Source organism: Camponotus floridanus, unplaced genomic scaffold (genome assembly GCF_003227725.1).
Source record: "Camponotus floridanus strain SB8 unplaced genomic scaffold, Cflo_v7.5 scaffold109, whole genome shotgun sequence".
Classification (NCBI taxonomy): Eukaryota; Metazoa; Arthropoda; class Insecta; order Hymenoptera; family Formicidae; genus Camponotus; species Camponotus floridanus.
Window position 1 is genome coordinate 402,481 of NW_020229225.1, and position 20,953 is coordinate 423,433.

The 20,953-nt window shown below is 32.4% G+C and overlaps 2 protein-coding genes across 3 annotated transcripts; one reads left to right on the forward strand and one right to left on the reverse strand.

The window, feature by feature from the left end:
* Positions 1–2,016: 2,016 nt before the first annotated feature.
* Positions 2,017–6,384, forward strand: LOC105252144 (nucleoporin GLE1). Of its 2 annotated transcripts, none has more exons than XM_020027803.2 (8): positions 2,017–2,349; positions 2,677–2,970; positions 3,201–3,650; positions 3,858–3,948; positions 4,051–4,329; positions 4,578–4,882; positions 5,087–5,465; positions 5,753–6,384. In XM_020027803.2, exons 2-8 carry the CDS (start codon positions 2,686–2,688, stop codon positions 6,013–6,015), a joined length of 2,052 nt encoding a protein of 683 aa, XP_019883362.2. In that variant the 5' UTR covers positions 2,017–2,349; positions 2,677–2,685; the 3' UTR covers positions 6,016–6,384. The 2 variants fall into 2 exon arrangements, with proteins under 2 accessions (XP_019883362.2, XP_011257716.2); XM_011259414.3 differs by having other exon boundaries at positions 2,018–2,333.
* A 563-nt stretch (positions 6,385–6,947) lies between these two features.
* LOC105252149 (WEB family protein At4g27595, chloroplastic) lies at positions 6,948–12,276 on the reverse strand. Its single transcript, XM_025412565.1, has 6 exons — positions 10,239–12,276; positions 9,396–9,624; positions 8,913–9,055; positions 8,236–8,365; positions 7,549–7,728; positions 6,948–7,163 (listed from the first exon to the last, which is right to left on the reverse strand). Exons 1-6 carry the CDS (start codon positions 12,063–12,065, stop codon positions 6,994–6,996), a joined length of 2,679 nt encoding a protein of 892 aa, XP_025268350.1. The 5' UTR covers positions 12,066–12,276; the 3' UTR covers positions 6,948–6,993.
* Between the last annotated feature and the right edge of the window lie 8,677 nt (positions 12,277–20,953).

Consider the following 20,953-nt stretch of genomic DNA (forward strand, 5'->3'; position numbering starts at 1 on the left):
GCATATGTCAGATCCTACATATTCTGGACGTCAACGACGATCGGTCTCGCCGATAACGCCGCATTTCGCGCAGATGCGCACATCCTGCCTTCCGGGGTGCAGGTGCGAACGTACATGTATGCACGCGGACGACTCATAATAGAATATGCACCGTTGATACGAGACGATATCACCCCTTCCCTTTCCCTTCTCACCGTCCGGAGACGGCGACACAAGACAACGCGCTCGCTAACAAACCTAAACACAACGGCAGTCCTTATCGTATTCCTGTCACCTATCGCCAGGCTGCACCCGTTGCAGCACATTAGAAACGTTGTCGTCTTCGTCGCGTAAGCGCATTGCATTCCAATGCGCACCAGGACGGACCGCCTGCTGTCATTCGTGTCGCGGGATAAAGTTATCGAGCATTTATACATCGATGTTTTGAACGTCGCTGAATGCACTGAAAACCATTCAAGACACATTTTATTTTGCAATAATTATGATATATTTCTACGTATTAATCGAATAAATTATATTAAACAAAATACATAGACATATTATTTTATTATAAAAAAAATGAGAAAAAGCTTCGAGAGTTTTTTACAATTGAGTAATTACAGTTTCTAAAATATCAGAATTATAAAATATTTTATCGCGAAGCGCTAAAATAATGATGATAATAAATTATCAAGCATTAATTTCAATAAACCTTTTATCAGGTACTCTAGAAAATCATTCATATATAATACAACGAATTGAAATTTGAAGCGGTTTATCCTTTAAAGAGGATTTTCCATGCGTTTTAAAATGAGCTTACCTTTGCAAAATAGAAGTAACGGTCGCATAATGAATTATGTGTTCATTTGCTTGAAAATTGATGCCTTCCTTCCATTTCCTCCTTCGTGCACTCATGATGGCGAAGTTTTGTCGATAATTTGTCGATGATTTGCGTTTTTTGATGTACTATAACACGAAAATAACACGCACAAGTAACGCAACACAAAGACGTGACGACATTTTGATGGTGAATTCAAGAAACTGTACCGATGTATTGGCGCTAAATTCAAAGTGATACCAGCGCGACAATTTTTGTATAATAGCGCCATCTTGATTGAAAAAAACGTTTTCACATATCAAGAAATTATCCGAGGGTACAGAAAGAAAGAGAGACAGTAAATTGTTGATTATTGGGCGAAACCGATAATGAATAAAAGTGTAAATAAAATTTAAATTTATGGGTATACTACCGACAAGACTGTTAAAATCGACCGCCCTGGATAAATTTTCGTGACCATCAAGTGGGCCCGGTGAGCCCGGAGATAATAGAAGATTGATGATATTACCGGCCGTTTTGATTATAGACAATACAAGAATTATTTCAATCATACGAGTATTTTAGGTCATTCAGCTATTGTTTTATTATCGAAAATGTATAAATCTTTTATGTACCTGTTTCAAAGATGACAAATTATGTATCAAATTATTATTTTATTATCGACAATGTAAAGATTTTGTTACAGCAGCTTTGCACATTTTTTTTTGGTTACGCTAAATCCTACCATCGGTCTTTAATAGTATCCTGTCGATGGTCAGACTAATAATAAGAGAGATACTAAAATTATATATGTATATAATATTATATTAATTATATATGTATATGATTTGAATATCTTAATTAATCGATTAGAGAGAGAGAGAGAGAGAGAAAGAGAGGGGTGAAAGAGAGGGGGAAAGAAAGAGAGACAGAGAGGGGCACAAAATTTATTTATATTAAAAATTTATTTATATTTATTTATTTATATTTACATAAGCAGCTTGCTATACTTGCAGCACTAGTACCTCCAGTATTTCGTGCATATAGCACGGAACAGAACCAGAAATTTACACATTATATGTTACCCTCTGAAAATATTCGTGAATACTGGCTTCGTAGTTTAGGTCCACATTTTTAATGTCCATAGAGGGCATATCGTTTTCAGGGATTATCCAGAAGACTCATTCTTCTCTCGGGTTGTATGGCTTATAGTTAGTTTACACTCATGTGATACGCGTATCAAATAGTAATTAACTAGTAAATCGGTTTAATCATTGGCTGATCAGATCATATGTACTATTTCATATGAATATCAAACGATTAGATATACATTGGTATGAATCTACCTTTAAACCGCTCCGATTTCGGCGTCATTTACTTGATCTCGGCGCAATCTTGGTTTGGCGTGAATATTGAATGGAATATGTATGACTGAAAACATGAAAAACATGAACATAAGGTTAGATTCATGAATGAATGTGTACTTTCTCGAAAAATCATGTCATTTCATTTGAAAAGTGAGAAACCGATAACTAAGGTGAGTCGTGATAAAAGTGAGTACTCTAATTGAATAGACGAAAAAGACAGATTTTATAATTTGCAACAAACTTTTAGATGATTTCTTTTGTCAATTTTGCTATTTTTAATATTTTAAATTCATTTGCTTTAACTAAAATTTTCGTTAAAGTAAATTTGATTTATATAAATTAATAAAAACGTATGGAATCTGTTACATATAGCATGCTTATATTTACTTCCTTCATATTTAATTTGTATTTATTAAAAATTATAGTTAACAATGTAAATTGGTTTTATAATTTTTATTTTGATCTCTGAAAGTTTTTATATTCTAATGTACAATAATAAATACTATTTTAAAGGCGCACGATATGGATATATCAGATTTCGAGAGTCTCAAAGTATCCACTTTGGAGAAAGCATCGCGTATATCAGCGATGATGGATCGTATTTCAATTAGTCCCCAAGCAGTGTCAAGCAAAAATGACTCTAAACTGGAAAATATTGAGAATGAACAAAATTCTTGTAACATTAAAACTCCACAGAAAACTAATAATAATTCCAAGCAGAACACAATATCGACTTCAAATGGCATTCACTTTTCAATCAATAAAATTCTTTTGGAAAGTGAAAAGCAAAGGAAAGAAGAAGTCAGGGTAATTATCCTATAGTTGATCATATTCAAGAAGATTTAACAAGATTTAATACTATTACATAAAAATATTTTTAATAAATATATATTAAAAATATATATTAACAAATATATATATTATAATAATATATATGAATAAATATATATAAATATTTTTAATAAATATATATTAGATTATACATATAAGAGATATTGATCAATGTTTTATATTTTGATACCTTCGATATATTACAGAAAAAAATTCAATGTCGTATTATTCACATGGAGGAAAATGGTCGTGTCATTCAGGAGCAAATGGCGAATTCGCGCTCGCTAATGGCACGTGAGCGTGAACGACGGACGGAGGAGAAATTGGCAAATATTCTGGCCGAAGTTGAGCGAATTGCAGAGCAAGAGGAGATTAAGAGGCGGCATGAGCAACAACTACAAGCACAACGTGCTCAGGAACAAAAGGAAAAGCTGGAACGAGAAGTAGAAGAGTATCGGAAACGAATGAAAGAAAAGGAGGAGTTGACAAAGATCGTGATGGTCCATCGAGGCCAGTTTACAGCTAAATACTGTGATATCGTAACGTTATCCAAGAACTGTAAAGATAAGCACGCATTTGACGTGATTCTCATGGCAAATTCCGCGAGAATAAAGGAATTGATTCAACAGATTGAAGCCTTAGATGAAAAAATCAAGGTAATTATAAAAAAAAGAAATTAAAAAAGAAAAAATTAATTATTTCAAAAAGTTTGTTTACAAATTAAAAGTTTGTAGACATTTTTATTGAATGTCAAATTGAGATAATTTACTACAAGAGATGATCATAAATTTTTGAAAACGTGACATTTTTTATTCTGTACAAGTTGTTATATCATTTCTAATAATAATTATGGATTTTTATAGAGTGGAGAATTGATTCCTTCAGATGTGAATGTTATCGAGAGCCTTGTTCATCATATTGACGATATATTGACTATATTTCGGACAGAGATAGGTTCGTGAATTTCTTGCAGATAGTCAAATATACATATACATATATATGTATATCTTCTTTTCTTATAAACTACTATTAAATATATTTTGTTCTTAACTTTAGAAAAAATAGATGCCCAATATGAAGCAGAATTGGCTCGTAAAGCACAAGCTGCGAATGAGGTCCAATCAGTTGTGGAATCTGAAAATATTGCAGTTGGCGATACAGTACCTTCTCAGCATCTAGGTAAAAACAAGGCTGAGGAGAATAATGAGAATAAAGACCAAAACTCCAGTGTAATAACCAATCAGGAAGTAGCAGTTACAACAATTAATGAGCCAGTTACATCTGTATCTGTACCTAAATCGGAAGAAATTACTGCAGATTCTAAATACAAAGAAGGCATGTTAAAATCTATATAATTAAATAATATATTTTAAATTTTATTTTAAATATTATATGCATATACAATATTTTATATTCTATTTTATAAATTCATATATTACATATCTTAATTACAAAAAATATGTTAATTTAATTTAATTTAATTTAATTTCCTATCTAAATTGAAATTTTTGTTTAAATAGATTAGAAGAAAGATTATGGAAAGAAAAATGATTAATGTGTTTTTTATGTCGAAAATTTTGCAGGAAATCTTTATGAATACGTTGATAAGGAGTCATTGCAGATTTACATTCAGAGTCAACAATTTTTAAATCTTTATAAAAAAACTTGCAAGGATTTCTTACAATCGATTGCTACGAAGAAATTTCGCTTCGAGTGTCAGAAAGCAATCAATATTCCAGTAAATGCGATCTCTGGCGTTAGCGAGCAACATTTGAGAGATAAATATGATAGATTGCATAATCTTTTGATTGGAAAATCATCTCCGAACGTGATGCAACATCCGCAAGGAGTGATTTTTTGCAAGGATCATTTGGCAAAAAAGATAGTTGTATGTATCTGTGGAAATCTCTTTCTTAAAGTCATAATTAAAAGAAAAAATAAACAAGTTATATTACTTGTCACATTAATAAAATTTTTTTTAAATAGAAATATTGATTTTAACTATAAACAAATTCTTTTATTAGCTTGAAATTCTGTTATCTTTCTGTTATCTAGGAATGAATTCTTATTTGATATGAATATGAATTTCTAGAGTCAGGGCGAGACGCTGGTGTCCAGCAAGCCGGAAATGGCATTTCCCGTGGCGATGATCGTTGTTGCTCTCTGGAATGAGCATCCAGATTTTGGTGAGCTTTTCCTAGCACATCTTCATGAAGCATGTCCATTCACTATTCCAATCTTCCTGTCGCAACAAGAGGGCCAATCGAATGAGGATTATTATAAATCCCTCGGCTGCAAATACTCTGAGGATGGCACTGTCGAAAAGCAAGACAAGTTTCTAAAGAGAATGTCAGGCTTGATGAGATTATATGCGTCGATTACTATCACAGCACAGCGGAGGGGTATCGCCAAGGTTCATCCCTATGGTCTTCAGCATGCTTGGAGATGGTTGGCGGCCGTTTTAAATACTGGTAAGAGCATTACATTTTATGATGTAATTGTTTAAATTGAAATATTAATTTTCTAAATTTGAGACGCACATTTATTGGAAATATAAAAAGACAGATTTATAAGAAATGAAATCTATAAGTACCATCTGTATATAAAGTGTCAAAAATATAAAAATATAAAAAATTTTTATGCGAAACAAGAATCTTGACAATATGTAAAGAAAATTAATTTGTTGTCAATATACTGTGAAAAATAATCCAACAAAAATGATACTGTGAAAGTAAAAACTTATTTCTTTAATTTTTAGAACCAAGAACTGACATGTGCGACTTGTGCGCGACTTTAATATTGGATATGCTCGAGGTTGCTGGTAATGTGTTATGGATTGCCTATCCAACACAATTTCACAAATTGTTGATGCTATTGTCGGAGCAGTATTATCCGCGTATGCGAAACATTACAAACGGCGGTGGTGGGCCTTTGATGCGGCTAGAAGGGTTTCTGAACAATGCTTTAACGAACGGCACTATACGTCCCGCTGACGGAATGCTTCCGCCTAACTTTTTATGATCTTCTGTGAAGTCCTTCCGACGACGTAGTGATTTAAATGTAGGCTGAAGCTATCACGAGCTTAATAAATTAGACTAAGAAATATTTTTTAATTGTTTTGAAACTTAAAAATTTCGCATCGAGCATTATTTAAAGCAAAATCTCAAGCATCTTGAAGAAACTAATGATTTTTAAGACTTTTGTTTCTTCATTGCAGCCATACGAAATTATGATATCACAAGCGAGAAATTATATGAATTTTTTTTCTGTAAAATATGTTGAAATTAGTTTTGTCATATGTGTTACCATACATTCTATAACATAAATTAATAAAACGCATTAGTATTTTGACGGTTCGTGAATTAATAAATATAGCTGTAAATTTTAATCTTTCATTTTATAATGATTTATATAATTCAATTATAATAACTGCAATGAGGCATAAAAGCCTTAAAATTTTTTTTTATTAAAAAAAGTTTAAGTGAAGAATCTAAAAATGAAACGTAAACTTTTCTGAAAAATTTTAAAAAAGTTGTGAAAAATTAAACTCTTGAGACATCAAAAATAAAAAGCAAAAGGAAAATTAAATACACCAACCAGGATACAAGTCTTGTCGTGTTATTATTATTACTTATGTTATGATTTATAGAAATAATGTATAATTTAAAAAGTGAATTTTGATAATACTTTATTCTGTATGTATCGATTGCGGATCAACTTAGAATCGATTAGAGCGTGTACTTACGGAGAGGAGGCGAAATTAGACGAGAGAAAAAGAGTGAGAGAAAATGAATGAATGGGCGAGAGAGACAGAGATAGAAAGAGAGAGAATCTTTTTTTAACGAATCATGTATATAGTCGAGGATAAATTTATTATATATTTAATTATTATATTTACTTAGATTTAATAAGAGATTATATTATTAAGAAAAATTCAAATAAAAGAAGGTATACATAAAAATTGAAAGAGATAAATAACAAGTATATCATAAAACAATCTTAATAATAACGTACACTAGTGATTACAGACTTTATCTCATCCAAATTATAAAAGTCCGTTGAATTTTCTGCAAAACCGACAATGCCGAAGGGTGACAACCTGTCCATCCATTCCTTGCGCTGATTGATATTCAGCAAATAAGTTGTGAGCTCTTTAGCAAGTGTATTCTCTAATAAACAGTAGAAAAATTAATTATAGAAATTAATTACGGAATGTAAACTTATTACAGAGAAATGGAATGAAATTAAAAGTAAAATTAAAGTCAAAAACAAATTCGTGAGTTTTTCCTTTTTGCTGCGATTTTAACGTTAGAAGGAGATCTGTTATATTTTTCATATTGTGTATAATACTTTTTATATTTATAGATTTTTTAAATTTTAATTTTACTTATTGAAATGTTTTTTCTTCATGAATTAGCTGCGTTACATTAATTTTATTTATTATTTACATTAATCATTATCAGCCGTAAAAACGATAGAACGATTTCATGGAATCTTTCTAACGTTAATATTGGTATTTTGAGAGTTTCTAACGCAGATAGAGAAATGTTATACCTAGTGCTTTATTGATCATGATGCGATAAGGCGGTAAAGGTCCCAAACTGAGGAGAATTTGAAGAAATTCTGCGCCAATTATGGTCATCTTGTGACATCCGATTACCGGTGCTTCCAGGATACCCACTTCCGCTTGCTTGCCCGCAACCATTCGCAATACTTCGAGTTGCGAATTAGCATCTGCAAAATTGAATTTTCGATAAAATATACGATCTATAATTCGTCCTTTTCCCATCGAAAATACAACAGATGATATATTATTATTTAATACTGTCTCAGATAATGCCCCAAATAATTTTTTAGTATCTAGATAGATACTATATATAATATTTCTATAATCTGCATATTTTCTCATAATTATTTATGCTAAGATTCTCACTACATAAAACATACACCAGAAATATATCTTTTTAATTCGATTTTATATTTTTGATATGTGTAATCTTTAAAGAAGAATTTTAGCAAAAATAAATGTAGGTAGTAAATAATTAGATAATAAATATAGATAATAAATAAATATGCAAATCTATATGATAGATAAAAAATATTATATATATATATATATATATATATATATATATATATAATATTTTTTATCTATCAAATAGATTTAGACTATATATATATATATATATATATATATATATATATATATATATATATATAAATGAGATGTTGTAAACCGACCGAGTATATTTCCGAAAAATGCTGGGTTTTCGCCTTTCGATTGCAGGTAGTTGAAGAGCAATGATGTAACGCAGATTTTATCGCATCTATTTGGAATGGCACATCTGTGTCCTCGCAGGTCCATAATAGTCTACAATTTTAACAGATATTTGCCTCAAAGATAAGTGACTCAAAATTAAATCGTGAATTAAATAGTGAAAGAATTTTTTACGTTTTACTTTTTATTTTTAATTTTAAACTATAAAATTTAATTTATACTTGATATTAATTAAATTTTATAGTTTAAAATTAAAAAATAAAAAGTAATCTTTAATCTTAAATAAATAGATTAATTTTTTAAAGTTAAAAGAACAAAATGATTAAAAATTTTATATTTTAAAGTCGAAATATTTATGAGAATTGCAAAGAAAGTAATATAATACAATGTAAATTAAAATTTTCAAAATTGATAGTGGACTCAATGAAACAAAACTATAAATAATAATGATTCTCTACTTCAAACAAAAAGTTTTTAATGAAACGTTTGAAAACATAATTCTATTTTTAATCCGAAAATGAATAATAGCAATCATAAACTTGTCCAAAGTTTTAGGTTGTTTATATTTTTAATCTAATAAATTAGTTAAATTTATCAAATTTTTTCGCAATTCGATGATTTTTCTTATAATTTTAATTACGTCAACGTGAGGAGCGCGATCATCCGCGACGATTACGTCGGCATAAACATGAGGCGAATTGTTCTTGTTCAAATGATGCTCAAAAACGAAGCTGGCGGGTAGGAGCACACCATCGTCCCAATTGTTAGCCGCTGGCAGGATAGCTAGAAAATAGATAAAAAAATTAAATGATATTAATAATAAATTTCTATTTTCTAACGTGATAATACATATACATTTCATGTTGTTCCCGGATAAGTATCAAACAGTCTCTACACTTTTATTCGTCTTGAGGTGAGAGAAACGCGATGACGTCATGATGAATCATCGCAATCAAACATCACGAAGATCACGGAGACATTTAATAATGTTTAAGGAAAGGATCTCGAACAAAAATAATGTTTAAGCGAACAAATTTTAGGTGTCTTCAAAAATCTTCTAAAAGTCTTTGTACGAAACATTGTTTTCTATTTTTTATAGAATCGTAGGATTCTTCTCTGTTACCTATATCGGTGATATCCTTGGCGACCGGTCGTCCAAATCTAGTCTCATACAACAGAACGACCGGTTTCTTCGTGACGACTTCGATAATTTCCGCAAACACCTCGAAGACCTCGATTGGCAATGAAGGCGACAGATGTATCGCTAGGACCAAAGGACGCTCGTTCATATTTGGTGCTGATAAGGGCCTCCAAATTTTACGCGCGCCAATATCCCAAGGGTTGAGCAAATCCTACGTTAGTTATTTAATTTTAATAAATTTTCACGTACTTGAATTATATTTTAAAACTCTTTTAAATAACGAATCTTAAATTTAAGTAATTTTAAATAACATACACACACGTATGTACATATATACGTGCTTGAGTGTACTTTAGTTATTTATCATTTTTTATCAAATTTAACTGAAAATTTATCCTGCGAGGAAAATTGAATTCTTGCTAAATGAAAATAAAAATAAACACATGAAATATGTATCAAAATATATAAAATTAGATAGATAAAATATTTTTTAGCTAATAATTTAACTTTACAGTGATAATATAGAGTTTTTACACTAGTTAATTACTGAAAACAACTTTAAACAAATCGAAATTTTAAATTTTTAAACTTTTTTTGATTTTTAAGTTATTTTATATATATTTTATATTTATATTTAAAAAAATACTAAATGCATTTAAATCAATATATTTTAGAAAAATTATTTTACAAATATAAATTAAAACATTTCTTCACAAATTTTTATTTAAATTTTTATTTCATCTACTAGTAAGTATTTATTTATTTTATAAGTTTTATATTGTAAGCTATTTCCATTAGTATAATTTTAAACAAAGCTTATACAACCTTTCTAAGGACAGGAATTTTCTTCGTTTCCTCTACATCTTCATCTTGAAGAGGGCGATCACCTTGATAGAATTTTATATCTTCGTCATTACTTTCTTCGGGATCCTGAAAAACAATTTCTGAACTATCATCTTTGATAGCCTCTGTAGACTCTGCCTTCAGCGCTTCCATCGTATCTGTAATTTCAAAAGCCTCAATGAAGGATTTTAATTTATCATCTTTGATAACCTCTGGAGATTCTTTCTTCGTATCGTGTACTTTTATAACTTCAACTGCCTCAAATGGTTCTGTATTTTTAACAGAACTTTCTTCAAAATCTTTCGTTGGAATTCTCGATTTGTCATCTTTAACATCTTTTGTAGATTCTGTCTTCAGAGTTTCAATTTTTATCTCATGAATCTCAGCTGGACTTTCTAATTTAATATCTTTGATATCTTTAGGAGATTCTTTCTTCAGCGTTTCGTGCACTTTTGTAACTTCAGGAGCATCAGCCAGTTTTATATCTTTAACAGGACTCTCTTCAAAAGCTTTTGCAGGAATCGCTTCATCTTTCTCATCTTGATCATCCTTCGTAGATTCTGTCTTCAGAATTTCGCTAATTTTTGTAATCCCACCAATCTCAGCAGGAATTTCTAATTTAAAATCTTTGACATCTTTAGGAAATTCTTTTTTTAGTGTTTCATGCACTTTTGTAACTTCAGGAGCCTCAGCCAGTTTTATATCTTTAACAGGACTCTCTTCAGGAGCTCTTGCAGGAATCGCTTTCTCATCTTTCTCATCTTGATTATCCTTTGTAGACTCTGTCTTCAGAAATTCGCTCACTTTTGTAATCGCAGTAGAAGTTTCTAATTTAAAATCTTTGACATCTTTAAAAAATTCTTTCTTCAACGTTTCGTACACTTTTGTAACTTCAGGAGCCTCAGCCAGTTTTATATCTTTAACAGGACTCTCTTCAGGAGCTCTTGCAGGAATCGCTTTTTCATCTTTATCCTTTGTAGACTCTGTCTTCAGAGTTTCGCTAATTTTTGTAATCTCACCAATCTCAGCGGGAACTTCTAACTTAAAATCTTTGATATCTTTAAAAAATTCTTTCTTTAACGTTTCGTGCACTTTTATAACTTCAGGAGTTTCGGCCAATTTTATATCTTTAACAGGACTCTCTTCAGGAGCTCTGGCAGGGATCGCTTTCTCATCTTCCTCATCTTGATCATCCTTTGTAGATTCTGTCTCCAGAATTTCGCTCACTTTTGTAATCGCAGTAGAAGTTTCTAATTTAAAATCTTTGACATCTTTAGGAGTTTCTTTCTTCAGCGTTTCGAGCACTTTTGTAACTTCAAAAACCTCAGCCAGTTTTATATCTTTAACAGGACTTTCTTCAGGAGCTCTTGTAAGAATCGCTTTCTCAGCTTTATCATCTTTTGTAGATTTTGTCTTCAGAGTTTCGCTCATTTTGGTTTCACGAATCTCAGTGAGAGTTTCTGATTTAATATTTTTGATATCTTTAAGAGATTCTTTAGGAGATTCTTTCTTGAGCGTTTCGTGCACTTTTGTAACTTCAGGAGCCTGTTTTATATCTTTAACAAGACTTTCTTTTGAAGCTCTTGTAGGAATCGCTTTCTCAGCTTTATCATCCTTCGTAGACTTTGTCTTCTGCGCTTCTTGTATTTTCGTTGCTTTAATTGCAATCTCTTTAGGTTTCTCAATCGGTATTTCACTTGGTGCTGTCTTCTTCTTCGAGCAACATTCTTTTATTTCGCCCGCGACGTTCTTCGATCTGTCGAAAGATTCGGCGACTGTGAGTTTCGCTGCAGCCAGCTTTTTGCTCATTTTCGTGTTACTGAGAAACTCCGGAAAAACTCTGTACTGATGCCTGAACCGCCAAAAGCGATGTGCACCGAGAGACTCCTCGAAGAGACAAGTTTCGAATCGATCGGAATGACTGCGAAACGTCGATCCACGGCGACAGGCAGGGGCTTCGATCGCCAATCTTCATGTTTGCGTGTGTACGTTTATCGTCAGTCGTCGGCCGCGTGACAATCGCGTGTATTATAAGAACGACGGTTGCTATTCCATCATGAAAGTGATACCGGTCCCAAGAAAGGTCGCGATAAGTTGCTACAATTTATTTTTCTTTCTCTCCCTTAATCTTTCTCTTCCCCTTCTTTCTGACAAAGACGCTTATTAAACACAACGTGACAGACGTTGATTTTTTTTAAGGATATCAAAGGTCGAAAGAGACGAGAATCTATTCCAGCATTTTAATTTGAAAAACATTTGCGATATGTGTAATTTGTGTATTGTTTCAATAGTTAATGCGTATTTATGCATAATTAATAAATTACGTATATTTAGGTATGCATAATTTATAAATGATGCGTATATACATATTATGCGTATATACATATTAATGTACAATTAAAAATTAAATAGATAAGAAAAATTCGAAATTTTCGATAAACGATGATCGGAATTTGCCGTTCAAATTTCAAATTTGTTGTTTACTGTTGAATATTTATCATGTTATGTTGATCATTTATCGTTGTTTGGCGAGTCTTGCAAACGGACGAAAGTCCCACCGACCCAATATAACGCGATAACGGCCGATGAAGACTTCATCCGGATGCATCATTCGCTCTGAGAAACTCCAAGTAACAAAAAGAACTCCATGGTTGTTCTGATTAATTGAAGTCAAATGTCACGGTTTGTCTTTGAATATATTCATGAAATGGTATTGAACTGCGAATTCAATGCAGTTTAAATTGAAAGCGCCGAGAATACAAATGTAAATTACAAAGCATCGATTTTCTTACTGAAAGAAAATCAAACATAAAAAGTACATCTCTGAAAAATGGCTACAAATGCGAAAAAATAACAAATGCTAATTTGCTTATTAATAAAAAAAATATTGAAAATAAGTCACATTGAATGAGATTAAATTAAGATTGAAATAAATTTCAATCAAATTAATCTTTTAAAACTGAAATAAAAATTTGATGAATAAAATTAATTCATATGAAAATAATTTAGATCAAGATAAATATTTATTATTTGATGGGTTTAAATTCTATGAAATTAGAGACTCTTTTTCCACAAATTGCCTTACTTATTCTTCGCAGTGTTTCTGATAAATTCAAGCTCTTTACAAAAATTACGCGGCAATAATATTCAGTATTATATAAGAGAAATGCATACAAAGCAAAACATTATTGTGCATTTTGTATAAAGATGTAAAGACTTCTCACCGATCGACTTCTCTCTTCCTCGTTAGAAGTTACATTCTTGGAGGCCTTTCAATTGGAAATGTGCAGACTATCGCGCATTCCACGATCCCGTGGAATGCACAGTGGCCGCTCCACACAGGTGTAACCCATTCAGGTGATGTCACTACGCACACTCGAACATTTCGCGATCGAGCAGTCACTTACAATCCAATGTGATCGAGCGCATCGCCAGTCTTTCATTCCGTCTGTAGGAAAAAAGATCAATACAATGTTTAATCTGTCCTCCTTAGCTGCCCTCGTATCTTTTGCACTCAATAATGTGCAGTTACAAAATATTGGACGAAAAATGAAAAGAAATACAGGCAAAATATAATGATAAAATTATTGTAAAGGTAAAATAAATTAATTTGTATAAATTTTATATTAATATAAAAATTAATCCCCTGTAGAGATTAAAAATTATGAAAGGATTTTGATGATAAAAATTAAAATTACAAAAAAATCTGTTATTATTTAATTTCTATTAATTTATTTATGCTTTGCGCAGAGAAATCGTGTACTCAGCAAATCGATATTCTTAATAAGATCTCGATCTGATTGAATTATGTCGAGTTCTGCGCCAGTGCGCAATAAAGATGCTTATCAGCAAGCATGCGCTGCAGAGAGAGGAAAGTCTGAAGATTCACCGAGATTCGCGAAAAAAGTATATTATTTGACGCCTTGGTTTCTTCTCGCATATAGTGCGCGAAAAAGCGGAAATTAATAGAATAATAAGAGAGCGCATTAATGTTTCGAACTTAAAAATTTGTAGCGCAAGAGATCGAGAGATCTCTTATTCTTCGAATTTAAGACTTTCACAAATGGAAAAGTCCTTGATGATCATGCAGCGCTAATGTGATTTTAATTATAAAATTAATCAGGAGCGAACAAATGTAAATAAAAGTAGATTAAAAGAATAATATTCGTGCCACTTAATATTTATATAAATTTAAAAGAAAAAAATCTTGTCAAAAATAATTATAAAAATTATTAAAATTCGCAACATGGATAAAAATGAAGAAACTTAAAGTAAAAAACTTGAATATATATTATTCAATATATATTACTTGAATATATATTATCAGAATTGCAAAGATAGTTTTTCCAATTGAATTTTCATTAAGCAAAAGATCCTCAAAGAATGTCTCCTTAGAATCCGCAAAGTTTCTTGACAAAACGTAATCTTCGAGCTATCCTGTACTAGCGATAATGTTGACGATAAAAGCGATTCGAACGAACATACTTGGAGGAAAATGATTTAACGTGACGTCGTTTTTTTTTTCAATGAGAGAGAGGGAGAATTTTAGCGCGCTTTTGACGTTCGACGAATGAATTGCGAAGATCAGCTGATGGCGATCAGAGCCGACGCGTCGCATATTCGCGTTATCGCATGCCGCTACAGTCTCTCTCGCAAATTCACGTATTACGTAAATCTATGCACGGTCCCGCATGCGGACCAATTAACGGCCGACATTTTTATCGCACCGTCATGGTTCAAGGCAGCAGGCAACCGGCCGTCGCGACAACCTCCAGCGCGTGTCTCGATAATGCTCCGAAAATCACGAGGCTGGATCGGCGGTTTACGAGAGGATCCGTCAACTTTTATAAAAGCCCAATGATATATCGCAAAAATCATTAACGTAGAGAAAAATTCAAGAATGCGTCAAAATTTTAAATCCAAGTCAAATCGAGATAAGAACGATTTTTTAATCGGTTTTAAAAAAAGAATAAAATTATAAGAGATTAAAGTCGAAAGTTTTAATTTTTTTCAAAATAAATTTAGCATTAGATTCACGCTTATGTTCTAGAATGTAGAAAGATGAATTGATTAACTATACAATCTCTTATTATCAAAGATAGACAGATGGGTATATAGACAAAGTATGTTACTTAGGCGAACGTAGGAAAGGCATTCTGACTCGTGCGATGTATTTCCGTCGATGAACTCGAGTGCGCGAGTCATTCTCCAGAGAGAAAAAGAGAGAAAAAGGAAAAGAGAGAAAGAAAGACAGAGAAATACAGGTGGACTTTGTCCTGATCCTTCATTAGTTAGGATATAACAACGTTACTACTTCATAATTTAAGGAACACAAAAAATATGTCTAAAATATGTCAAGAGAGACAATATAAGAGAAAACGTACTTTTCTCTACAAGTACTAATTAGTAGTAAGACATCACTGGATTAAAGAGACATGATAAAGATATTTTTTGAATTCGGAAGGAAAACAGACTCGATTTAGATTAATGTAAGAATTTTCAATTGTTAAGATATCTGTCGCACCAATTGAATCGTTTTGAATATTAATATAATTAATTGATAGAATTTGTCGACAATAAATTCTATTAAACCGTGATAAGTGTGACAACACTCTGGAAAGGCAACGTGAGGAATTGCCTTTCTAATGGGCGATATCGAAAAACAAACAGACCCGAAAAAGCTAACGCCTACTATTTACGTGATCGTTCGTCAGAAATTTGCATAGTTGCTTCGACTAGACGAGGAAAAAGAATAAAACAAAATAAAAGCGACGTGATAAGAGCTGTGTAGGATTTCGCGTGTTAGAACAAGTGTTCCTTACCAAATCTGGCACGAGGCGACATAATGCTCACGTAGAGACTAAATTATCGCCTTCCTGAATTCTATAAAGTTCCTTCGCCTGCGGCGAATCTTTGTGCCAGCGAATCTTTCTCATTATTGAACACGATTTTCACGATATATATATGTCTTTAAATATAATATGTATATATAATAAAAAATATATATGAATAGTGTAGTGTAATAATTATAATAAAATTATAATGAAATTATTATAATAAAAAATAAAAATATAAATATAAAATGTAATAAAAATATAATAAAAATGTAATAAAAATATAATGAAAAATATATAATAAAAAATATATAATAAAATATATATAATATATATATATATATATATAATAAAATATATAAAATAAAATATATATGACATATATAATAAAATAAAAATATATAAAATAAAATATATATATATGTAAAAATAGTGTAATGTAATAATTACAATACATAAAATATGATAGAAATAATAAAATAATAAACAAGCTTCTACTATGCTTGTGTTGTGTATCTTATTATTATAGATTATATTTTTTAATCTTTATTGTCTTTCTGCAAAAATATCTGTATATGATTATCATTGCATATCATATCACATATTTTTAGTATTTGTTTTTTACGAAAACTCGATCCAAGTTTAAAAAAACTTGAGATCCATGATCGAGTAGTGAGTTATCAGATCGAGATCTAGCTGCTTTTGATGCAAATTCCTCCATTACCACTGATCGAGGCGTTAATCATTTTCGCGAATGTCTCGGTAAGAAGTACTTTACATCATATTGGAAGCGTATTTGCGTCAACATGCCACATTTAGCACTTTATTTAACACACTCTAGTATTTCCATTTATTCGATATTGCAACTTTTGAATTGATTTCGATTTGATCGAATATTTGACTCCGTCCTACTATAAAATATGTCGGTAATATATTAAATTAATTATCATCCGGAATTGAATCATCTAATTGAATCATCGTCTGAGAGTCGCACGATTGCATTTAGCGTTAAACACGATCGTTTAATTCTCGGCGCTGGCGATAACATCGTGATAACAGCGCGATCATGTGCTATGATTTACACTAAACAGAGCATCAAAGTAAGCACTTTTAATGAATAATCATACTAAATACAATCAATTTTTTACAATAATTAATATTGAACGTAATCTTAGTATCAAATGGATAAATCATACAGTGACTAACGCGCTAGATGCACAATTTGTTCAACATTAAAATCGCAAGTTTGACTAACAAGTACAAATTGTGCCTCGACCGCATTTGACAGTTAAACATGACATCTATATAATTTGTAATTTATCCAACAAATTAAAACGATGATTTAATAATCAGTCACACTTTTAGGCGTTAAACATGGCCGTTCATTCCGACTGTGTTTTCTTCAATTTAGAGTCGCGCTCGTGACTAAGGCAAGTATGCCTTGGGAATTAGCCACATTTCCACCAGATCCCATCCATATATCGAGTTGGATTTATTCTAGGTTGCTTCATTTACTCACTTTACTCGATTCATTCCGTTTATTCAACAATTCAACTTTGCTGATTGCACTCGATCGGTCGGGGAACCACCGTTAAACGAGCAGTATCACGAGTGTACGGTATCGAGTACGGTATCAAGTATTAAAAATCGATCGCGCGCTGCCGTAATCATTCGATTACGATTGATTGATACACGGTGTCATTATTTCGTTGAATCATTTTACTCGATCACCCGATCGAGCGAGCCGTATAATCGCGCGATACAAACCGGAACCGCTAAGTGGGTCACTGTCATGTGTCCGGCCGGTGTCGCGGATCGACGACCTGCGTTCCCCGGTTCTTAAACGTTCGGGATCGCGAATTTGAGAATGCGAAAGAAGTCGACGATACGGCGAACTAGAAGAAACTGGCCCGGCAACGAAACAGCGCGACGTCGATTCCTGGCCTGCCGACTCGGGCTCCTTCCTCCTCCTCCACCTCCTCCTTCTTTTGCCGATCCGCGATCATTGTCGACGTCATCGTACGCGATCATCGCCGTATGACGTCATCCGCGAGCGCCGGATGCTGTCATCGTGCGCGCGGTCGCTCCGAGATCTCCTAGATATACGTTCACGAGGAGAGCCTCGGTCCGGTTTCTGTCATAAACATGTGTGAAGAATGATCCTCTTCTTTTCTTTCGTAACATCTCTATAATTTATATGTATATTTTTTTTCTATTTACAGTTTTATTTAAATCTTGACACATTGACTTATTAAGCACATGTAAAACAGAAACTTTTCTTTTAAAAATCTTCAAATAATATTCAAACAATGAGTAGTAAAAAAGTAGCAAAAAATTATTAATATTGTAAATAATTGCTCGATTTACATCGTGTCGAGGACGATTGCGACATGGATACAATTATTTGGAGGAGGATTTTTTCTGGTACTGGATCATCGCATCCTTCAAATATAAGAAAAAAAAGGAGGAAGAGGATGAGGTTGACACACCGTGACCTCCTCAAGGTAAACCCGTGCCATCTTCGGGCATGAGTTCGCGCATGCCGTTTTAATTCGTGTCGCGTCTTATGCAGTCAATTAAGCGGTTGTTGCTGTTGCTTATCGAATGCGGTTAACTACTTCTATCGCGAAAATCTAGCTCAATTAACAATTAATTCTCGATAATTCTCAGTTTACATAATTATAAAATTAGCGAGAGAAAGAGAGAGAGAAGTTTCTCTCGTTAAAAAAATTTGTAAAAAAGTTGTTTAATTAAATATCAAAGAAACTTATTCAGTTTTTTATTATACGTTAGAAGAGGTAAATTAAATTTCTCCTTATTTATTAAGCGTAAAGTAAAATTGATTAATGTGTATGAAAGTGTTTTAGTTACGCGTGACGCTCCAACTCAGATTTTAGATTTTTTCAGGTTGTATAGGGTTAAAATTGCGGTGCGGAACACGTGCCGCCGCGTCAATGCCCCGCTACTAAGCGGGGATTTAGACGTGAATGAACGGCCAGCTCGCACTCTGCGCGGCGGAATATCCGCGAGTGGGGCTCCGATAGTGTCAGCAGGGCTGTAATTTACACGTTAGCCGAACAAACTGTAAGAATCGGAGTCTCGTATCGAAAGAGGCCTCACACGTCATTAAAGTATCACGTAGACAATTCGTTCTCGGTATCAATGTCTTAAGTTCAATTAACAATTCAATAATTAATTTAATATTTAATTCAATCACTCGATTATTTCTCAATCTTCTATCAAAACTCTTCATTTAAACGGAAATTTATATTTATGCGAATTGTATCATTAAACACCTATCTTATAAAACTAATTATTTATCTGTCGCGAAAATAAACTATTTAATTAAATTTAATTATTTTCTATAATTTAATATATTAATTAACGAAGAGAATTTGGTTCTGATTATGACCGCTGGTACAAATAGCTTTACGTCCATCTCTGGATGGCGGCTCGTTACCGGCTTGCCGTATCAGGCCGAGTCGACGTCACGGTGAGCGAAGGTATTCCGGACGTCGCCGTCGCGGACACGTCGGTTAACCTGGCCCAGAAACCAAGCCGGAACTGCCGGTGGAATCAATGACCTTGGCGCGCGAGCTCCGCTCATGGCCACCGACCTCGGGAAGAAAGTTTCAGCATCGAGAGCTTTTAACGGCGACGAGGACGACGACAACGACGATGGCGATGGTCATGATTGAACCTTAAAATTTAACGCAAATATTATAAATTTTATTTTATTTTAATATTTTTAAATATTATTATTTTTAATATATAAAAAGAAAATTTTATTTTATTTTAATATTTTCAAATATGTGGATTTCATATATTCAATATCTTAAAGACAAGCTTATACTTAATGTTTTTTTATTTTACTTATTACTAGTATGTGTTCTATTTCCTATCTTGTGATGTATAATTTATATAATATATAATTTATGATATATAATTAAATTTATAATAATATATAATTTAATATTTTTGTATTAAAATTAGATACTGGGTGTGTGGTTATAAAAATCATCATACAGTTATAGTTTATTTGACAACAGCTAAAAATTTAAAACTTGATTAGGTTACCGTGAAGTGAAAAATTCGGTTTGAAATTAAACAAACAAATCCGATTGTAAATAAAAATAAAATTTGCAGTAGAAAAAATAAAATAGAATTTGCCGAGGCGACGTGCGCAGATTTGCTTTTTAATCTGACAGTAAAACAAAATTTGATTTGCGTCGAGCGGTTTAGAGGAAAGAAATCGATTCGCTTAGCGTTAAAAAAAAAACTTTTTTCGCGAACGATGTAAAATTAGTTAAATCGAGATTCGGTTCTCGCGTGACGTGAAATAAAATCACGTTGAAATTGCGCACTTGGGTTGACGCACCGTGTCCGGCACGCGTGACGTATGTACTCTCTTGCCGCAGGAATGTGAATTTCCATTCGACGGCGCTATCACGCGCCGTGAGATCGCATTTAGAGATCCAGGCCAGTTCCGCCTCCTCCTCGAAATCCGCTGTCCTGCTCCGTAATTTCTCTCTTTGACAGCGTATTTGCGCGAACGTAAATTCCAAACGCTACTTTCATCACGCTAATGTTCATAAATATAAGGCGCAACTTGAATTAAATGTTATCATCGGAAGCTTCACATCGAGTTAAAATCGATTGCGCGGAATAAAGAGAGCAAAATAAATGGTACATACAGAATGGCAAATAAAAATTGAAAAAGATTGTTGGAATAAAAATCCAAATTATTTGGTAACCATTTTGAGAGAGATAGGATTTTCCCTTGAAAATGGATTAGGTTACGTTTGAAAAAATAATATTTCTTTTATCTTGTAAAATAGAAACCTTTTGGGTTTTTTTTTAAAA

Excerpts from the sequence above, each read along its gene's own strand:
- LOC105252144 (XM_011259414.3), top strand. The coding sequence starts at position 2,265 with ATGAATGAATGTGTACTTTCTCGAAAAATCATGTCATTTCATTTGAAA. Across the intron at positions 3,651-3,857 it reads CCTTAGATGAAAAAATCAAG|AGTGGAGAATTGATTCCTTC; the intron begins GTAATTATAAAA and ends GGATTTTTATAG. Across the intron at positions 4,330-4,577 it reads AGATTCTAAATACAAAGAAG|GAAATCTTTATGAATACGTT; the intron begins GCATGTTAAAAT and ends AAAATTTTGCAG.
- LOC105252149 (XM_025412565.1), bottom strand. The coding sequence starts at position 12,065 with ATGAGCAAAAAGCTGGCTGCAGCGAAACTCACAGTCGCCGAATCTTTC. Across the intron at positions 9,056-9,395 it reads CAAGGATATCACCGATATAG|CTATCCTGCCAGCGGCTAAC; the intron begins GTAACAGAGAAG and ends TCTATTTTCTAG. Across the intron at positions 8,366-8,912 it reads ATCGCGCTCCTCACGTTGAC|ACTATTATGGACCTGCGAGG; the intron begins GTAATTAAAATT and ends TTAAAATTGTAG.